This window comes from Mycteria americana, chromosome 4 (assembly GCF_035582795.1).
Source record: "Mycteria americana isolate JAX WOST 10 ecotype Jacksonville Zoo and Gardens chromosome 4, USCA_MyAme_1.0, whole genome shotgun sequence".
NCBI classification, from domain to species: domain Eukaryota; kingdom Metazoa; phylum Chordata; class Aves; order Ciconiiformes; family Ciconiidae; genus Mycteria; species Mycteria americana.
Genome location: NC_134368.1, coordinates 86,463,586 through 86,485,577, shown reverse-complemented (window position 1 = coordinate 86,485,577; position 21,992 = coordinate 86,463,586). Strand labels below are relative to the sequence as shown.

Here is a 21,992-nt window from a genome sequence, read left to right as displayed (position 1 = left end):
AGCAGAAAAAGTTGTCCTAGCAGAAAACTGCAAATTATCAGACAGCCTATTGGCTCTGCATGCTCTGTAAGCAGTCATAGCTGGGACTTGCAAATCTGCCTCAAATCTCATTCATAAACAACTTCTCAGAAGTTAGTTAATCCTAGATTATGGAGCTTATTTTACAGATCTGAGGACAGGAAAACTAGCTGCAGCTGAAGCTCACGAGCCTGCCACAGTTCTCCTGAGGCAAACCTCAGGACAACTCCAACTCCAAACAAAAGCCCAGAGCAGTCCAGGCAAAGCAAGGAACCACCTATTAAACTTGGCACCCGTTTAATGATGGCTGGATGCAAGCTTGCTCAGCATGAACACTGCTCTGCTCTCCTGTCCATCTGTCCAGAACTATAGGAGTGACTTAGAAGCAATGAGTAGCACTGAAAACTTCATACTGCCCTCAAGTTAAAAGAACTCAAACCAAATGAGTCCTTAACTTGGCAACAATTCTGCCTTAACTGGAGGTGGTAAATTGGCCTCTCAGCATTGAGCGCAGTATCTGTGCTAGTGCCAATTGTAGCCTTGGCTCTGGAGCCTATAACCCCAACTCCAGTCAAGACTGAGGGATGGCCCATCCAACCTCCAGCACGGATAAATAAGCCAGAGCAAATTTTATCCTAATTGATTTCACAGCTTAAAATTACAAACTATTAGCCAAAATAGCACAACCTGGATCCACACATCCCATTATCGCAGTTTCCACTGTTGAAATGCAGCAAACAGTAAGCATGCTTACTAACCCCACGTTAGGGCCTAGGGCTCTGCCAGCATAACCCACTCCAAGAGTGGTGCTTATTTGCCAGCTGACGTCCTTACTCATCACAGCAAAAATGCCTGAGTTTGGGCTGTTCCTCCAATCCTGGTCTGACTCTGGAACCTTAGTTCCACACTGCCACCTGTAACTGAAAACAGTGTCCACATCAGCACATTTCACACATGATGATGACGCAAAAGCAGTAAGAGCTTTTGCTCTTTACATCGGGAAGGTCAGAAAGCGGTCTCAACAGGCCTCTGGATAGCTAATGTTGATTTTCATTAAGTCAGAATACAGTGCTCTGTGTCAGAGACCTAGAAAAATCAAGTGTTGTATCAGTGTTTTAAAAGGATTAACACAAGTCATTATGTGTTCTGATATCAGCTCTGACTATATTAATGGAAGAGTCAGTACGGTGACTCAAAGAATCAGAAATATGCAATTAATGATTGTGGAAGATTGCATATGTGAATTCTCTCCCAACAAGATTAAGTCTGTTAGGGAAACTTGTAATCACATTGATGTAGCATGCTTTTTCTAAAGGACTTGCCATGGCACCACAGATTTTGTCTGAGAAATTTAAAACAGCTCATTCCTGAACCACTTAACTGTATGTATTCCGTTTGTTCTAGTTCACAGTTGAAGCCATATGAATGTATTTTAGAGCTGAAGACAGTCTCCCGACTCCAGCACCCCACCCTCTGTTTCTGCCTCCTCTCTTTTTCCCTCCGTTTTGCCTCCAAGGACCTGCAACTCCTCTTCCTAAAGGATGGCAGTTGCTGGCATGGTTCAGGCATACCTGTTCAGTATCTTCCTCATACAGTTTCTCTCACTTTCTAGTTCTGCAGCTAGCCCATACATCTTTGTTTTACAGCACTGCATGATGTGATACAAACTCTACAGAATGGACTAAAATAGACCTCATATCATGTATCTCACAGGTAAACAAAGGGGAAGCATATGGCCACTTTTCCCCCCTTCCCTCTTATTTATGGGGAGGAACAGAAAAAGAAGCTGGTCTTTTTTCTGTTTTTCTTTTTTTTTTTTTTTTTTAAGAAACTGAATTGCAGGTCTGAAAGTGCTTAAGTTTTCAGTTACTTCTCACATACCTTTGCTGCTTTCTACCAGCAGCCACAGGTCAGGGCTAGAAATGCTGTTCTCTTTGTAACAGTGTGCATAAACCCTATTATTATCTTAGTACCACCAGAAGAGAAGTACTTCCAGATGGCAGGTTTTGCCTTTTACCTTTCATTTACCTATCCTTTGATTGTAATTTTGATATAAGAAATGTGCCACTTTTTCTACTGGAAACACCTAGTGCATCGTCTTAAGACCATACTAATAGTGCGAGTATATAGCAGTTCCACTGCTGTATCAGTGACAAGAGTTCAGCCCAAGATTAGGCACTGGAGGTGCTTGCCACAAGGACACTCTGTTGTAGTACTTCCAATGTTGCCTCGAACTGTTCAGTAGCAGATAATATAGACATTTTTATTCTCTATTCTCCCTTAACCTTATCATCACAGAAATTCTTTTCTCCAGGCCATAAGCTATACTGTAGTTAAAAGACTTTTGATGCTACCAATATACTAAAGCAGTCAGTAAAGATGCATTATTTTCTCAATCCCAAAGAAGTATTGACAATTCAATTATCTCTCTGCACAGGGGGCGGAGGGAAAGAAGAAATTAAAATGTAGCTACAATGTTCATGGAGAGATCAAAGTCGGTTAGGATTTAAAAATAAGCCAGGAAGCATATAGCCAGTCACTACTCAAGCAGGGCAAGAAGGAAAGGGGAATGGAAATAGAGCAGACAATGCACAGCCATGCTATTGAAAGACAGCAGCATCATTCCTCTCCTTGTCACATGTTCACCAATTCACCAGCAGCACTTGTCAAAAAGCAAATCAGCACAACATTTTAGTTTTGACACATCAACTGCAAGTATGCATTACTACACCTCAAAAAAGGATAATCCATAGTCAGGCTATACACTAGATGTGTTGTACAAAATGAGTAACAAACTTTAAGTGCTGTACCCAAGCTCACTATTGGGAAATTTGCTGCGGTGCCAGCATACCAGATCAGTATTTCAGAGGTCATTATCTCATCCCTTCTTCAGCTGCTAACTTTGGATTTCTGCCAGAGAAAGGCAACCACTAGCAAGATGATACACTAGTACGTTAGGCAAAGCTTTTGGGAATTTGAGCAGGCTTTTCTTTTCACTGACATCAGTCTGCTCTCTGATTCCAAATGGCACAAGTGCTCCGTCAATATATAAATGCTCAAACATGTTCTTTAACCCTCCCACAACAGTATGTCTAAGTTGTACCAAACTGCACTTGTGAAATATGCCATGAAGAGAACTGAATCTTTATGTAAGTTCTTCTCACGTTATGGGAAGGAGGAGACAACAGTTACCAAACCAAACCAGTGCGCTCAAGAAGTGTGATTTCTCATGTACAGTGCAACAGGAGGACTGATTGGAGACAGAGTTAAACAATAAGTAAAGCAATAACCAGATGGTACCACCACCCCTCTGCAAGAATGTCCCATGAACTTTTACATGAGTAAAACATGATTAAAGTTTTGCTTTAGCTGTGAGTTGGTAAGCAAAGCCAGAACCTTTTGGGCAACTGGATCAATGGGTTTTAAAGTTAAAAAGTACCTTCACTTTATGTAGCTTAGCATCCTATATCACATATTTTGCCATAAACTACCATAATATTATACCACTGTTCAACTTGTCTAATGATGATCTTGGTGACAATCAATGGCAGCACTCCCATGAACTCAAAGAGTAACATCCTACCTCAACTTCTGGAAAGAATTTTTAGATTTAATGCAACAGTTCAAGAATTGTATCAGATGCTAAAGAACATGAAGTAACAAAAATATGTCTAAACATATTAACTCTTTTCTCCTTTGAGCTCTCTAATGTTGTATTTTCTCACTTTAAAACGCATTTAGAAATATAATTAGCTTTACAGACAGACATGAAAGCCATCTCTACAACAGTGGATGTGTCTAGGAGTCTTCCCTTAAGACCAGAAGCAGAAAAGAGTGTGCTGAACTGCCGAATTCCCAGTATCATTATCCTGCTACTGGGAAGAATTTGGTGACAGGAAATATTTCTGTGCTTACCTTACAAGCCAAAGATACTTAATTAGTCAAAGCTTCCTCTCAGGAAAAGCATTCAAGAGATAGCTTAGAAGCATCTTTGTTTAACCCAATTAATTAACAGACATTTGCATGGTCTCACTAGTCTTACTGTGCAAATTCTACGTACACTCCCCAAAGAATGGGACACAGTGATTTTAAAGGTAAAATATAGACAATTATATTTTACTATACTTATACTATCTATATTTATACTAGCTAAAGTCACAGCACTCCAGCTTTAGCATCTAACATGCTCTAGGGGCAAGGCTCCTTATTGCATGCCCATACATTCAGAGGAGCTAGGGAGGGGCTGGATCTCACACTCTTGATGAATTTGCCCTGTCTGAAGGTTTTACATTATGGCTTTTACTGTGACTGAGTCTGAAGGAAACTAGCTTGTCTGGTGGAGAAATTCAGTATAGAGAGGATGGGAACTGGTATCAGCTTGATGCAAACTTACCTCCAGGCAGCACAGATGCAAATAGCTTGAGCCACATCATGCAGCAGACTCATACTCAAATATAGGCATGGCTAATGAAAACTGACTAGAATTTGGTATACCAGCTCTAAAGAGGCCTTTTGTAAGAGTAAAACATATACAGCCATCATGGATTTTGAGAGTCTGTATACAGAATACTCCTACACAGGATAGTCATCCCACTCAAACTCCGGTCTATAACACTGTGTTATCTCAATACTATATAACCCAGCTTGCTTAAAATTTAATCCCTAAGCTTGAGCTCTAGTCTGCCAAAAATGCCAGACCTTCAGTTTAGACCAAAACCTGGTATTTCCAATGAATTTATGTGGACACAAAGCCCAGACTGGAGTTCTAGGCAAGAACGTTTCCTAATGATATGGTTTTGAAAACCTCAAGGAACTCCTAAACCATGCTACCATTACTCAGTTAAATCTGTGAGTGGCTCAAATTCCTTTTCTGAAGATCTGATGACTCTTTCCTGTCTTCTCATCTCTATCTTTCTATCTACTGACAACTACTTTCTCTTTATATACCTATTCAAAGAGAAAACAAAGAACACAAAGGTCATTCAGTTTTCCTCATGTATGGGCACAAGGTCTGATAACCAACTGCAGCTTGCCCTGTTTCGTTACCCCGACATGTGGACCAGGAAAATGAAATACTTTCTGACCTTAGATTTTCCCAGCTGTCTATGTGAAGCATGTCATGATCTCCAATATCCAAGTGTCACCAACACAGTATTAAAGAGATGAATTTTAGACAAATTTAGTTGAAGTGTTTGAAACACTGTTCGAAGTATGTGGAAGAGCTGGCAAGGTAATAGCTGTGAAGACTTTTGCTTTCTTGCTGAAGACAGCATTGTTATTCTGGAGTTAGAATAGGAGTTGCATGTTAACCATGTAACAGAAAGCTATCTGTTGTATAGACAGATTTAACGCATAATAAACTGTTGTATGGTACTAATTCCATGTGCTTGAAAACCCAGGGTGAGCTCAGGAGCTGAATGGCATGTTCATATAGACATTAATAACACACAAGTACCTGCTAACTTCCACAAGCCTAGATTTATCAACCAGTAAAACAAGTGGCCTGACTTTATTGTGGTTTTAGTAGGTTTTGGGGGATTTGTTTGCCTTTTTTCTTCAGATTCTCTCACTATTTTAAGCATACAGCCTATAAATTGCAGTTATGACTTAGCTTCCAAACCATGATGCAGGTCAAAGCATCTTAAATAGAGTTATTCCAGCAAAGGCCTTGATTCTTTGTATGAAACAGGATCTACAGGCTGATTGACAGGCCATATCTTTGTTTCCAGAGGTGTTGATTTAAAGCTGGAAACTGACAGCTTGTTTTCAGATAGAGCTGACAAAACACAGACATATAATTTTAAATAGTGGCAGATTTAGAGATGGAAGGCAAAGACTGGATCCCTATGGATGGGAAAGGTCACAAAAAGGCTTGTGCCACTGACTGTATTTTTTAATAGATGGCTACATAGCCAGAGAACAGAGAATTCATATCTGAATTTTTGGATGGGTACTAATATCTATATGAAGTCTGTGCAAAGGAGAAACAGGTCACCTTTTTCTTAAGACTTGCATTTATAAGCCCATACTATAACTTGTGATGGCAAAGCTTGGGGATGGGGAAGAAAGTGTTAAGATGGAAATACATTTGCATGTTCTCATTGTAAACCCGAGTTCAAAAAAATAAAAAGAAAGGATGCGAGTTTGTCACTGTGTCACCTCTATTGATTATGTGACTATGGAGTACCTCACACATGTCCCACCGCCTGCCTGGGAAGGTTCAGAACATTGTCAGTGGAAGGGCTGGTGCTCTGGACTGAGGAGCACTGCAAATGCTGGTTTGCACTGAGTTGTGAGCTGAAACCCAGGATTTTGACTTAGCAAGATCAGTGTTTACCAGGCTGAAGTCTCTAAGCTATTTAAAGAATCTACAGAGATCCCTAAAAAACCCAAACACTATTTACACACATTTTAACACACATTATGAGGTAGGCTTAACTTACTATACAGACGTTTATATCTAAAACCCAAAAAGATTACTAACTGAAGGTTACTTTTTTGTCTAAAGGACTCCTGCATGCATAAACATTGTAAAACAAGCCCCTAGAGCCCCAATTTATAAACTGTGCCTGAATTCAGTTCATTTGTAACTTCATTTTTAATTCCCTAATTTCATACAACTAAAACCACTAATACACTAACAATTATGCCACTCAGTGTTTCTGCTTCCTGCTCATAATAAAGCATTGAACATTGTTAATTTTATTAGAGTGACAGATAACTTTTAAATATATATTTAAATACATTTACTAGCTACTGCCTTTGCTGTAGGGTTTATAGTAGATGAAGCACCTTTTTTTTGTTTGTTTTTTTTTTAAGTACTATCTACAGGAAACACTGATCTTTGATCCCTGATCCTGAACTTCATGACTAAAACCTAGCTAATCAATTAATGAGAAAAGTAACTTCTGGAAAGTAGGAGCTAATGCCTGATAAAATTAAACTAAGTATTGATTACATTAACTTATTTATGCTGGTCTTAAACATATTTAAGAGAAACATGTTAGCTAGCTAAATTTATTGCAGCAACTAGCCAAGCAGGCCTTTAATTGTGGCAATACTATGTTATACTTAGTTAAGAGGCAAAGTACACTTTGCGTACTTCCACGTGTAGTACTATTTGCCACTTTGTCAGCAAGCAGAATACAACTTTGTTTAATTGCTTAGATTTTGGATCACTTCATCACTGCCCCTGCCTTTTGAATCACTTTGAACCACCACCTCTTTTATGGCCAAGACGAGGTCATATTCAAGTCAGTTGACTTCCTTGTTATTTCTGGTATATAGTCCATTTAATTTGGATTTTTAACTTAATTTTACCTTCTGTTAAAGTTAAGATATCTGACTGTATCCAAAAAGTTTTAGATTCAGAAACATCAGATCTGTATTCAGGGTGTCAAATGTTAGAATTGCAACTTCTTTCTTTTAGGGAAAATACTACTTATGAAAAGAGTGCATCAAACACTTGTTGCTTTAATACTAATATGAACAAAGAAAGAAGAGGCAGTGTCTCCACACTCCTAGCCCCACTCCCCCTTTCCTGCATACTGATACCTATTACCTCTGCTTCTTTCCCCATTTTATCTCTCTGACAGTACAACAGAACCAGACATCCTGTTCTATGCTCAGACCTGCATTTTTGCCAACAGTAAAGGAATCAGTATTTCTGGAAAACTACCCCCCCCCTTATAACAGGAATTTCATTCACAACATACTTCTGGATCCAGAAACAGTTCTCAACACAAATAGACAAAATGGATACTTGTGCTTACAAGTGTGAAACAATGTACTGTCACCAAGTGAGAAGTTTTAACTGTGCTTACCATCCAGTTGCATATTCCTGCCTCAAACTAGTGTAAGGACCACATGCTATAACCTGGGGAAAGAAAAAAAAAAAAAAGTCTTTAGAAACCTCCTCATACTAAAAACCCACTAATGGTTACTCAGTTACCTGCCAGACAATCCCCAAAGAGAGATACTAAAATCTTAATGTTTCATGCAGAAAGTCATGTAAAGTGGCAGGTAGATAGAACCTGCTTCTAGAATAAAAACTTATTACACAATTTCTGTATAATGGGAAGGCCTAGACTGATTATTTTTTTCTAAACAGAAAATAACTCACCACAAGACATCTAAGGGCACAGTTTGCTACGGCAGTAAAAAATACTGCTTTAAAAGCTGGCTAGTTGTTGGGTCTGAGAAAGTAATCTTAAATCGGAAATCATTATTCAACAGGGGCATAACAGTAGTCAAAGGACATATCCTTGTTAAGCACCCTTCACCCTTTGTTATTAATGTTTAATCATCAGTCTAAAAGAAAACACAAGGTCACTGCTGGTAAAGTTTGCAGCTGACATAACTGAAGTAGTAAACAATAATGAACATGGACAACTGATCTACAAAAGTCCCACTTGCCTGGTAAGCTGTGCTATTTTGGGCAACACATTTCATCATAACAAAACACAGGGCTAGCCATCAAAGACTCAAGACTAACACTAAGGCCTTACATGTGTAAATAAGGTTCACTGAAACCGGCTTCAAGCCTTGAGGGCCATACACTGGTTCAGAAGAGGCTTCAGGAACCAGATAGGATATTCAACTGAACAGGCTCTTCCAGAGGTGACCCCTCAATAGAAGAAACTACTCTCTCTGTATGAGCAAGGGACTGTAAATAGCAGCGGAGTGTATTTCCACTACATCCAGTGACAATATTTTCTGTTCTGATGTCTCAAAGCTGCTGGCAAATTAAAAAAGGATCAGTAAATAGTTCTGAGAATAACTCATGGTTTGGAAAGCTTGCTTTGAATTGAGAGTATTGCTGTGCAGCTATATGTATATTTTAAAGCCACAGAAGTCTTACTTTAATAGATAAAGGTTTAGGCTAAATGGATTGTGCTTATGCTCAGATTGCTCATTTTCTCAGATTGGTTGCTCAGTCAGGCTGAGCAATCATTGAGCCCGATTGCTCGGTCAGGCTACATCTGAAGCACACCACTTAGACACACTCCCAGATACAGGTGGTACTCCTAACAGCACACCAGAATAAGATTAAGATATACCTCATCCTTCCCAAAAGTCACTGGTAAAAGCAAGACTGTAAAATATCCTAACAATTTCTTAGTTGCGCAACTGGAGGACCAGGACTGCAGAGCGTCCTCAAGTCCATTTGCCTCGCTTTAAACTACAACTCATTGACCTTGTTATCAGGTTCAACATACCTCAACTCTCTGATCTGCTTATTATAGGGCTCAGACACACAACCAAGATCATCAGCTGGTAAACTGAGCCCCAGTTGCTGTCTGTGCATCCACTTAAGGCCACAACAAGTAACAGGTGCATCTACTTTAGCTTTTTAGCTTCATCAGGATTACATTTTTTGAAGCAAGTTTCCCTATTATCCTGCTTTACCATATGTTGTTTGATAGCATGGAACAGTTTTGGGTTGTACAAATTAAGCTGCTTTCAGATTAAATCAAAGGAGCAGATCTATACCTGCTACCTGACAAGGAGTCTCCAGGTGACAGAATGAGACTAGAGCTAGTTTAAAGTAAAAACACTGTAACATATGCAGCACGAAGGCTGGGCACTCAGCATTAGCTTTCTCCTCCTTTGCCCCACACTACCATGAGCACAGCCATTGTGTATCCCTCAGTTTATTCATCTTTCACTGGTTAAGAAACTGACTGAAATTGCCATGTGCCGCAGGCACCCATGACTGCTCCAGCCCCAGCAGCATCCCACAGCTACCACCAACCCACAATAAGTTATCATCCCTCACTTTTGCCCCCCACATACCTTTGGGATGTCCTCTCTCACCAGTGCATCACGGCACCCAGACTGTCCTCGCTCACAGTTTCCAGGCCAAGTCTTTACAGACCCTCCTGAAGAGCCTCTGGACAGCCCGCAGTCCCTCGGTACAGCAGCCCGTTGTGAATTGGTGCCAGGTGAGGGGCGGAGGAGCCCTCCACCAGCCCCTTGGCTTCCTGTCCCAGGGAGCAGTGCTGCGGCTGCTTGTGCGGGCTCGTGCTGCTCTGCTTGCTCGCAGGGGAGTCCTGGCTCCTCCGCGGTGCTCAGATAACAGCGAGCATCCAGGCTAAGTTCTTCACAAAGGAAGTTTCCCCTAAGATTAACATCTCTGTGGATACGAAGAATTGCTCAGCACTTGACATTTTAAGCAGCAAGGGGCACTCCTGATAGTGGGAAATTCTGGATACAGGAGTAATCTGGGAACAAAAAGAAATTACGTACTTCAGGTAAATTGTCCAAGTAATCCAGCACTGTTCTTCACACCCTCTAGCAACAGCGATCTAAACACCTGAAATTAGAGAATATTATAACAAATGGCTCTGAATAACCTGAAGTCTTTATGTACAACTTTTTATATACAACACTTTAATGCTGTTAAAAATTCAGAAATCTAAAACTCTTTATGGCAGAGCATGCACAACATTGACTAAGGTCAGTACTACCGCAATGTCAATAGACCTTGTATAATGATTTCCTTAAAACTTTTGGAATTCAGCTGGTGTCTTGACAGGTTCAGCGCTAACGGTACAGGCTCAGCTTCACTGTGTTATACCGGTATTGCAAGCATTGAAAAACTAAGAAAATCTTTACAAACGTATTTTTCTAGTAGTGAGATCCCATTCACAAATTTTAGGGGAAAAAACACTTTTCCTTCCTAAAGAAAACTCCAGCCCAAAGCAGACAGGAGAAACAAGTAACTGAGGAAGCCTCGGCTGCACTCTAAGGCATGAGCAATCACTAGTTTTGGAAGAATCTCTTCTGCTTTACAACCAAATATGCCTTGCTTTAAGTTTCCAAGAACTGGATAAAGGTTTCTTGCTGTCCCCTGTGTGACCAAGTTGTATTCCTGCTAACAAAGGCAGCTTTTGTTTCCCAGTGGGCTCGTCAAAGGCTTTCTGCCAAAACTTCCTTTGAGAGGAAACTGTCCGCTAAACATATTTTACCAGGAAGATCCTGCTTTTCAACATCTTCTTGGGATTTTTTTTGTTGTTGTTCTTTTTTTTTCCTTTTTTTCCCCCAGAAATCTGAAAAGTCTTGGTTTACATGAGTAAATTATTTGTTCATTCTTGTGGGTTTCCAGTGAAGACAAATAAACAAAACCAGAAACAATTAAAGCTTGCCTGGCAAGGCAGTCTACATATTGCTGAGTAACCTGGTGATATCCTGAGGCTAAAATAACACAAATGATGATGGTATATCCTATAAGGCTATAATAACACAGATGATGATGGTATACCCTAGCAACAACCTGCTATAATTTACTATACAACTTGCCCTTGCTCATTTTTTGTCAGTGCTCTCTCCTCCCTTCTATTCCCCCAACAGAAACACCAAAAAAAAAGGATAATACTGAGGTGATTTCATATAGACATCATTCAAATTTGGGAGGCACAGGTGCTTCTGTGGGAGGCTGGGAAAAAGGCTGACGTACAGTCAGGAGAACCATTAATAAGTACAGCATGTGCAGTGTGATCCTGCAATGGCAAAATCATGTTAAAGGTTTGATTTATGTATATAAACCTGGACATATAATACTGACAGGAAATTTGCTCTAATGTGCATATGAACTGAAATGCTACCAGAGAGTGAGGTATAGCGACTTAGAGTAATTTCTTTCCTGCATGACCAGTCAAAGAAGGGGCTGAGTTTTTGTATGAAGGTCCAAATATCTCACAATTGTGATCTTTCAACAATTTACAAGGCAGCAAAATGGACTGAGAGGCCCTTTCAAGAACTTTAAAAGGAAATTCAATGCCCTTTGAATGCTACCAAGGAGTCTGTTTACAAAATTATGAAACTGGTTGATCTGTCTAGCAATTCATGTAGACCTATTAACATCATTTGTACTTTTGCTTTTTGACAGAAATCACTGAAGTTATGGAATGGGTAACAGTTTCTCTCCTGAGACAGCTGTAATGGTAATCTATGACAGAACTGACCCCAAATTCTCAGACACTCAATAAAGAAACAGAAACAAGTTTTCTTCTCACAATTTAGGTATCACATTATGCTATTTCAGAATTCACATGTTGCTATAATTGCTGTTTACATGTTTTTTGAAAAAGACTCATTCTAAATTCTTCCTAGCATCCACTTTAAATATTTACATTCAGGCCTAAGATGTCTTGTGAAATTTTAATAGCATACCCTCCTATTTAAAAAGACAGTAACAAAACCTCAACCCAAATCCTAGCGCATATATGAAGCAAAACATTCTAAACACTGTTTAAACTGTCATTTCTTCCCAAAGTACAAGGATGTTTATGCTCTTGCCTAAGGCGAGATAAACAGAGCAGCATACCACTCCATATTTGTAAATGTTAACTCTGCAAGGTAGAAACTGGCTTCTGTGTGCACCAGGCTTCTGTTTCTTCACTGCTCTAAAAGCCGTAATATGACATATGGATATGTATAAATTGAAACAACGAAGATATATGGCCCTGCCACAGAAAAACATGCAGTCTCACTCTTTATTCTACATATCATCCTGACTCCAAGAAACTTTTAAAAATTGCCTCGAGAAATGCGTCTTAGGTACCAGACCAGTGGCCTAATAGTATATTTGGGATAATTCCATGGGTCTGTGGGACAGTTGCACCTTCAAATCTCATGGGTATCAGAAGTAACTTTCCTACAGTCAGTGGGGACTGACTCTGCTGCTGTGAGTGTGGTAGAACTATATTACTTCTTCAAAAATTTTCAAGAAAATGCTATGAGAATTAATGAGGATAAGATACCGACCCACCAACTGAATATCATATAAGGCCAAAGTACTCACACCAACAGGTACAAGATTGAGAGCAAGGAACCCAAGGACAGCCCTTTTATGTGTATGTGTCATTCTAAAATAGACTCCTGCAAGCATCCTGGTTAATATAACACACTGTTTGCCAAATATGTACTTTAAAAATAGCAGGCAACTGTATGGCATACCTTGAGCAGTGTTAAAGCTGTCTAGGTTTTGTTATACAAAGAATATGGTAAGTTATAACATGCTGCCAGTGGAAAAAGACGTGAAACACCAAAACCCAAGCTGTACAAGATTCTTGAATGAGTACTTAAAGGGGAAGGTTAAACCATAACAGGCGTGTCTTAACTTTAATAAATCAGGGCACTTATTCAGATGACTAAACATGGATTTAGGATCTCCAGTGATTCAGATGTTTATAGTGTGGCAACTAAACCTACAGTTGGGCATCTAAGGAAAAGTGTCCAGTATACCAGAAGTCTGTATACCTACAGCTTTCACAGCATGTAGATATTGACAGTCTGCCCAGAGGAGCCTGAAGTTACACACTCTTCTTTTAAAATCTTGGCATAGATTTCAGCTCTAGTAGTCTTTCATTCTGGGAGAAACTAATAAGATTTTTTTGCATTTCTGCTAAACTCTAATCAGTTGATTGTTGTCCCAAACTTCTGTCTCCTTTTTTTTCAAACAACTTCCAGCCTGTCTGACATCTAGCTCACAAGCTCGGTAAAGCAGAAGTTTTTGTATTTGTTAATACTGGCTAGAACAGCATTAACCTCAGCTAGGACAAGTTATTAATTTGTGTTACTAGAAATTTATGGTCAATAATACTGATCCTTTTTCTTTTGTACAGACAAAAGTAAGCTGAGGACATGGTTGCTGCTGTTTTCCAATGAACGCTAATTGTGCAATTTTGAATTTGTTTTTGACTCGTTGTAGGTTCGCAGCAAAAGCAAAGCAGCTAAGGCTGGACTGTGTGAGGGAGATGAGGTGGTGTCTATCAATGGCAAGCCTTGTGGAGACTTAACCTATGCTGAAGTTATCGTTCTGATGGAAAGCCTGACTGACGTCCTGCAGATGCTTATCAAGAGGTACAGGAATGCTCAGAATGCTTTGGTGCAATTCTGTTCAGTGAACCACGTGGAAAATGCTGGTTTTGAATGCACTCATTTTGCAGACATATACTGTGAGCTTCTGATAGTCCTCTTATTTATGTCTGTAACTCTGCTTGTCTTTATGGAAAAGGGAGGGAAGACAGAGTATTTGATCTGAAGGAATTAATGTATATAATTTGAACAATACAGTTCAGGCACAGAATTAAGAGTACAGTCTTCAAATGTAATGATTTTATTTTTAATTAAGTATTCTTAATACTTACAAGGTGTCCACTACCATATCTGCATACTGCAGAGTCTTAAGTTCAATTATTCTTTCCACCCCTTTGAAGTAGTGAAGTGTTGTTATTCCCCATAGATAGGGAAGTGAGGCTTACAAAAAGCAAAGGCTGTATGGATGGAGAAAGTGTGTTACACAGATATGCCTTGATGATGACATGGCAAATGGTCTTCTTGGGTGGCAAAATGTGTTAGTAGTCAGGAGGGGGCGAGGGTCTGGAAATCAGGAATTCTATTTCTGTAGCTGTTAACACTTCACTAGATGAGGTGGGGCAAGTCACTTACAGCTCTCTGGGTCTCAGCTTCTCCATTTATAAAATAGTGATAGTGAATTTCAGTTTTATTTGAAAATGCTTTGAGCTTCTTAGGGTAGAGAACCTTCATGTAAATTTGCAAGCAAGCCAGCATTATGGCTCACTGCACATCAGTATATTCTAATGACTGTTCTGTAATTGTCATCAGTGTAATGCATGCAATCTTGAGTTTAGAACCACCTACAGTAAGCACAGTTTCCCCAGACTTTGTGAATTCAGACAAGATGAACTCTGCATTGCCTTCAGTGTGGGTAAGAAGAGGAAGAAAAGACCTGAGACTTCCACACTTCTTGTAAGGAACTATGGCTCCCCCCTGAGCTACTGCAGTTCCCTGTGTCTGCTCTCCCACAGGCAGGACCAGGAGGACAGAAGGGGTCAGGATTCATCACAACAGCTAACAGAGCAGCGTCACTGGAAAGGCTGAAAGGACACTGGTGCAAAAAAGGCACTTGTCTCTGGTTACCAGGGATGGCTAAACAGCATGGGAAACTCCTCCGTGGTTTCTGCAACCTGCGCAAAGGAACTTTCCTAAAGTGTCTAGTAGTTCAAAGTTACAATCTGCCTTCAAAACAAGATGCTCTCAAAGGAGTATTCATTTTATTTATAACAGACATTTTGCATGGCCTCTCTGTGCATGTTGTCTTGGGCTGAATAATGGATCAATGTGATGAGATCAGGGGAAGAGTGGTAGCTGAGGATTAGAGCTTACCTTCTCCATAGTGCATAGCTCTTGTTTCTGGTTCAGCAGTGTACCATTTGAATGGTCCTCATGTGATATCTGCATTCTTATGTTTTTAATTCATAACATGACTACTGGAACTGCACTTGTAAAAATGATATTTGTGGATGACCAGCTGTCTTCTTTGCGGCCATAGAAATAGCTCCATATGCTTTGACTCCTGCCTGTTGCTGCTCTATAACTGATATTTCAGTTGGTCAGTACGCTCTAGCTGAAAGTGACAGCACATCTTCCGTTCACTCCATTGCCTCTGCTTGAATGTATGGGGAACAGCCAGACATGTCCTGAAAATCAGAACGAAAACAGAGTGCTTAGACCACATAATTCAGTGTTTCGTGGAATGAAACTGTGTCTGTTAGAAATGTTAAGAAAATTGCAGTTGCTCAACACTCTGAAAGTGACTAAAATGTTCTAAAGGAATTCACTGTGAGAATCTTTGAATTTCTTCTCATCAGCTCATCTCCTCTAACTCCCAGCCTCTACTGTCAGTATCTTCCAGGGTATGGGAGAACAAACTGAAAACACTTTTCTTCTCCTGCCACCTCCTTTGTGGGTAGTAGACCTCTCAGCACTACCACCAGAAGGATTTTTCAGGAAGTGTCTTAGCATCCTCTGAGACGAATGAGAAGCAAATCCTTTCTTTTCTGAGTAGCCACTTGTAGCAGCCATCTCAGGAAAACACTGGAAATCATGAGGAAAGAATAATGCCTAATTGAAGCGGTGTTCCAATGGTGATCTTTACATCCAAGCATCTTTTGCTGGCAGGGAAGAATATTTCTCCTTGGGAAGCTTCTGTCTGTTCCTGAACTATTTGCACGAAGGAGATTTTCATGGGCATTCATTATTGGCCTAATTCTGCTCTTACTAAGCTTACTGGGAGGAAAATTAGGCTTTTAAAGTAGTTTTTAAAATGCTACTTGGCCTTTGATGTCTACAAAAAGTTTTCCCAATCCCCTGTAAACCACAGTCAGTTACTGACCAGCAGTGCCCACAAAATCTTCGGTTTACAGGATCAGAGGAAAGAGACACCCTGCAGGGCAGGCACTCTCCAGATGCCATGTGGGGGAGCATCTTACTGACCTTCCCGACAAATGCTGAACAGATGTATCCGGGAAACATCGAGAGTGGGGACAGAAACAGAAACGCTAGCCTGCCCTTTTCACATCAGTGTTAGCTACTCTTGGGCTACTGCTGAGTCTAGAAAGAAAATTTCTAGGGGAAAGTAGGGAGTGTGCTCAGTGCATACCAAAATGAAATGCACCATGTAGGGAGTAAAACATGACTCTGAGACAAACCCTGCCGTGCTGACTCCATGAGTCCTGCTTCCTTCCTGGAATTACACCAGGGGTGTTGTTCCTGCAGTGAGCTGGAAAGACCTGAAACAAAAATAATAATTTGACAAAACAGAATCTTAAATGACAAAAAAGAGATCAGACCCAGTATTCTGCCTCTTGACACATAGATACACATTTATGTCTATATAGAGTAGAAGTATATCTGTAAGTAGCAAGGGCCTTTTAAGGTGGAAATCTTTCTCTCTCACACACACACACACAATCACTCAGCTACCAATAAAGGCTAACATTTAGCTGGCCCATCCCCCAATCTCATATCTTACAAGGAAATGTTTACAGATTTCTGTAATTTATCTGTACTTAAGAGCAGTACAATTGATCATCCAAATAGCATAATACGATGGCATCCAGCAGCACTCACAAGCAGCTCCCTAAATTAAAATCTGTCTGACCTTTATGTAGCTCCATATGTGGTTTAATGGATGTTACACATTTTGTGCTATTTGAGGCAGACCCAGACTGCTACAAACAGTATGCTGCATGGCTAGAAAAGCAAGTGATATTGAAGCTTCTTCAGTACACTGACAGATTTATTTCTTCTGTTGCTTCTTCCAGCCTTTCTTTGTAGGGGGTTCCAAAGTTTCAGAATACCTGGGATGAGCTTTGATTTCAGAAATCTCCATAATACTTGATATTAATACTTACTGAGGGTACCTACTGCTTCCCTCATTTGAAAAAGTGCTTTGCTACCTTCTAGTCAACAGAAAGCCTTAATAACATGCTGTAGTCTTCCTGTACAGAAAAGGTTTCTTCTTGAATTAATAGTAGTCAGTATGGCCCAGAGTACTGAAAGAAGAAGCTAGAGAGTACACTACGAGTCCTAACACCAGTAAAACAGCCTAACTGGGCCAGGGGAATGCATAGTTTAAAACAGGGAGCTACACTGAGGTATATAGTAGGCTTCAGGAAGTCAAAGTAACATTTGCCATTTACAAATATATACCGTTTAATAACTAGGAAATACTGTATGGGTTCGCTACCCTTTTTCACTGGATCACTGGAATAGGCCCAGAATGTTTTAATTATTCCATGATATATAAGGATGATGATCCTCACAGGAGTTCTTTGAATGTGTATTCATTCATCTGTATTCATGTAAGTATTTATTCCCCTCCCTCTGATCCTCATCCAGTACTTGTCTATTCCTTAGAGAGTAAACTATTTGGGACAGGAACTATATGTGAGGATGGTGCCTAAAACAGTTGCAGTAGTAGCCACAGAGCCAAAAATTAACCACTCTTTTGGTGTCATGCAAAGTTAATTTTCTCCTGCACATGTGAAATATGAAGAAGTATTGTCCCAGAAGTCTCAGCAGTGTTTGTCTGGAAACACTATAACAGAAATGTGTCTGTGAAAGCATACTGATGTTAGGAATGATATAATTCAACATTGCAGAAGGATGGTAGTAGGATCATAGTTCTACCACAGTACTGTAATTTCCCTCTTACTGAACTGTTAAGTTGAAGAATTTTGAAAGATACAAAGATGCTTCAATTTAAGATCTCTACATGCTGGGAAAATTCTTCTATTTAAATGGACCTGCTAGCAGGTAGGTACCACAGGGGAATTAATACAGGGGAAAAATACTATACAGAAATTGCTTTTGTAACTGTACTTACAATTGCTGTGCTTACAGAAGCTTAATTTCTTGAATTACTTGTTTATGTATGTGCAGATCCTCCAATGGAATAAATGAAACCTTGAGTGCTGAAAGAGAAAATGGAAAGCACGATAACATAAAAAATGAGGACTTTAGGGAGAGTACTACACTGCAAATTAACACAGTGAGAGAGATACCCCATGGAGATTTATGCATCACAGAGATATACAGTGAGACTCACCAGGGAGCAGGAGAAAGCAACATACACTTTTCTGAAACGAAACAAGAGACCACACAAAGCCAGAGAATTTCTCCTAAAGTGATAGGCACCTCCAAAGTGCTCGTGACAGATGAGGCTGCTTTCAGAGGGAAGACAGAAGAAAGAAGGCCAGGTACTATGGTTGAACTGCAGTTGTCCCTCTCAAATGACGCACACAAGGGCACCAATGCTCCTGCTGTGACTCTCTTAGGGGCAGAAAAATGCACCCCTTCAGGAAGAGCACCCAGTGCACAACAAGATGGGACTAGCCCTGTAATCACAATTCCCCTGGGCGTGAAAGAGGGCAACATCCAGTGGTCAAGCAAAGTAGTCCAGTTTTCTAGTGACAAAGACATCAAGAGGATCCAAGGTGCAGCTCCATCTCTCCCCAGGGTGGAGGTGATCCTAGACTGTTCGGACAGGGAGAAGGAAGCACCCAGGTCTCTAGCTGAAAGGGGGTGTGTTGATTCTCAAGTGGAAGGAGGGCAGTCAGAAGCACCTCCTTCCCTCCTCTCCTTTGCAATCTCATCAGAAGGCACAGAGCAGGGAGAAGACGACCAGCACTCGGAAAGGGATCACAGACCTCTCAAGCACAGGGCAAGGCACGCCAGTAAGTATGTCCCATCTAATCATTTGCACTGCCTGAGGGTATCTTTTGTAACTTTAAACATAATTTCAGAATTTAGACTGCATTAGAAAAAAAATGTTTAGAGTTTTTTTCTGCAGTTTTCTAACTTTCCCTTTGTCTTTTTCTTTTAAACGATATTTCTGTTCTTGCTTTATATATTTTTTCAGGGTAATACAATGCTCCTGGTGATGAGCCAAGAGTATACCCATGCCTTAACTGTGCTGAATAACTTTGCTTAGTAGACTTCCACTTTGAAATTTACTCATGACTTTGTCCGACTAAAAGTACTTACGTCTCCAAAAAGGGCTGAATTCTGCTGGTCTTCTAACGTACATTCAGAGGCAATCTGTAGAATATTAACAACAAAAGCAAGTTGCTTGCACATGTCTAAGTGAATCCTGTGGATTTTTCCTTTTATAGCAAAAACTTTGTGTTGTCATGTGCATCACCTAAAATCAAAGCCATGCCACTGCTCTTAAAAGTTAATAAAAAAGGCTAGTAGAAAAGCTTGATGTCGCCTGCAGAAGAGATTTTGACAGACACTAGCATGTGTATAACTGTTACATGATCCTTTCAGTTTTGTCAGTCTTCTCTAGACTGTAAAGTGAACATGCTATTTCTTCTGACTCCCATACCCAGAGGTCAGCTTCAAAATGTGTCCAAGAAGTTTACATGAAAATAAACTTGCAACTGGATCCAATATTAATTAACTGAGTGTAGACATGTATTATTTATTTATTTATTTATCTATCCATTTATTTATTATTTTATTCATTTGGGACCTTTCTATTGGTTGCTTGCTCTTTCCCAGCAATGTCAAGAATCCTGTCTGGGGATTTAGTAGCAGTATGTCAAAGGTGCTTGAATGCGTGCAGTGATATACTGTAGCAACAAGCTATTTCATATGCAGTGTTGGAATTAGTCTGCTAACCCACTGCTAATTCCTCTGTAAGCATATTTTTAGCATGATAACCATTTGTATCTTATTGGCAAGTGGATTAAGGAGTTACTTATGCCTAAGTGTCTGTATGCAATCCACATATTTTTGGCATATTAAATGAAGCATAAAAGAAAAGTTCACATGCTTTACATTTTGGCTGCGAAGTTAGAACCAACTGTGGGACTATGCCTGTCTTTCTTAGAGAATTACTTGCAGTGCCTCTCTAATAAGGCAAAAATACAAGGAATGAACTACATTTACATGATAAACTCTGCTTTCAAGTAGGACATAGATTCTGTCCTTTTCCCATCTCATCTATGACAATCTCAATTCCTTCTAATCTAGTGGCAGGTCATTATCCTAGGAACTACTGATTTAATCTATAAAAATGTTTGCTTTTATTATTATTATATGTATAATCCTATCTACACATTAGAACAAACAAATTGCCAAGCACAGGGGAATAATCTGTGTGCAGCAAATACTACGCAAGTTTTTTGTAAAATTAGAAGTTATAATGCAGCATTTAAGTCAAACTAGAGAAGAACATTTATTATAGGTGTTTGATCTCTTTAGCAGAAATTTTCTCCGTAAATAGTAATCAGATTATATTTACCTGAGGAGATAACATTTCTTCTGCCGTCTTTTGAAACTATTAACTAACTATTCAGATGAATTAAGAAAAAATATGCTAGCAAAATGAAAAGTTTCAACTTTTTCTTTCCACAGAACTGTATGGGTACCTGCTGAATCCCCTTCCTAGAAAAACACTCACTGCTGATGCAAGCAGCTTATTTGAAAGCGTAGAACTTACATGCTGAAGGGCAACCATTTCTGTTTGCAGAGGCACTCTAACACTAAAGCCTCTACTTTTGGAAAATGTCTTCAGTGACTGTTGTAAGCATTTGGATTGTCAAAGGACTGACCCAAGGATTTTGTGATTTGGCCCTCTCAAAATAAAATATTACAAATTGCTGGTTCAGGTGCCATGCTCTTTTCTCTTTTATAGGTTCTTGTGAGGACCATTGGTCCAGTCATGCTGTCATCTGGCATAATGGCAAAACTCCAATTGTCTTTAATAGGAGAAGTATCAGACTCCATCTACTGACATGGCTAAAAGGATCATTAATAGAAAATACATCACATGGCTCTCTCTAATGAGTTTGCTTTATTTATACTAGCAAGAGATACTAAATAATTTACTGTTTTATTTTTATATATCAGAGGCACGCTTTTTCCTTTTGAAATTAAGTGGAAGGAGACCACTGATTTAGGCAGGAACAGCTTTAACTTCTAGCTTTTTTAAAGCGAGAAGTTATTGAGGCTGCCATTCATGAGATGCGGTGGTAGAATATAAGGAAGGGAAAGAAACAGGAACACGACCTGACTAGCATTGCCCCATGAGGCACATGCTCCATGTCACATAACAAGGAAGCAGTCATGCTGATGTACAGTGCATCTGTCAGCTTTACAGCTGCATCTATTTCTGTTCCACATGACTTGATGAAAACCAATAATTTATGCTTTAAGAAATATGTATTATTGATATATGCTAGGGAATACTCTGGAGAAGTTAGTTGAGCCTCCTCCATTCAGTTCTTAAATGTGTATTCATTCTTGCCACATTTTCAAAATAAATATTCTGGAGCTGTTATATCCTATACAATTTTGGATTATGTTTCAGGCAAGTAATGCTTGTTAAAAGACTGAAGCCTGCTTTCATTGAGTACCATGGCCAAACTCCCATGTATTCCAAGAGGCTGGAAGTTAATGCTAATGGTTTCTGTGTATGCCTTTTTGGATGTATACCTGCTTTTAAATAGCATACCGGCTTTTATCAACTACACACATTTTGTAATGCATATGAGTAAAATAAACACGTACATGGCAGAAGCTGCTGCCACTGTCAGACAGAATACATTCAGTTTCATTTGGTCTCAGATGCAGGCAGTCATGGTCCTGGCTGGCGA

The 21,992-nt window shown here is 39.7% G+C and overlaps 1 protein-coding gene and 1 long non-coding RNA gene across 5 annotated transcripts in view; one reads left to right on the top strand and one right to left on the bottom strand.

The window, feature by feature from the left end:
• The window catches only part of SYNPO2 (synaptopodin 2), a 97,075-nt gene that overhangs the window by 53,116 nt on the left and 21,967 nt on the right, over window positions 1-21,992 (top strand). Inside the window, exons 2-3 of the mRNA XM_075501183.1 lie at window positions 13,733-13,884; window positions 18,271-19,064. Of these exons, the coding sequence (XP_075357298.1) occupies window positions 13,733-13,884; window positions 18,271-19,064 (946 nt within the window). The remainder of the gene's footprint in view (window positions 1-13,732; window positions 13,885-18,270; window positions 19,065-21,992) is intronic.
• Window positions 10,164-18,561, bottom strand: LOC142409530 (uncharacterized). 4 transcript variants are annotated; one of them, XR_012775674.1, is made up of 5 exons: window positions 18,437-18,474; window positions 18,215-18,302; window positions 16,536-16,616; window positions 15,211-15,524; window positions 10,164-10,241 (listed from the first exon to the last, which is right to left on the bottom strand). It is a non-coding gene; the product is annotated as an uncharacterized LOC142409530 (long non-coding RNA). The 4 variants fall into 4 exon arrangements; XR_012775675.1 differs by lacking the exons at window positions 10,164-10,241; window positions 18,437-18,474 and adding exons at window positions 14,153-14,297; window positions 18,526-18,561; XR_012775673.1 differs by lacking the exon at window positions 10,164-10,241 and adding an exon at window positions 14,153-14,297 and having other exon boundaries at window positions 16,487-16,616.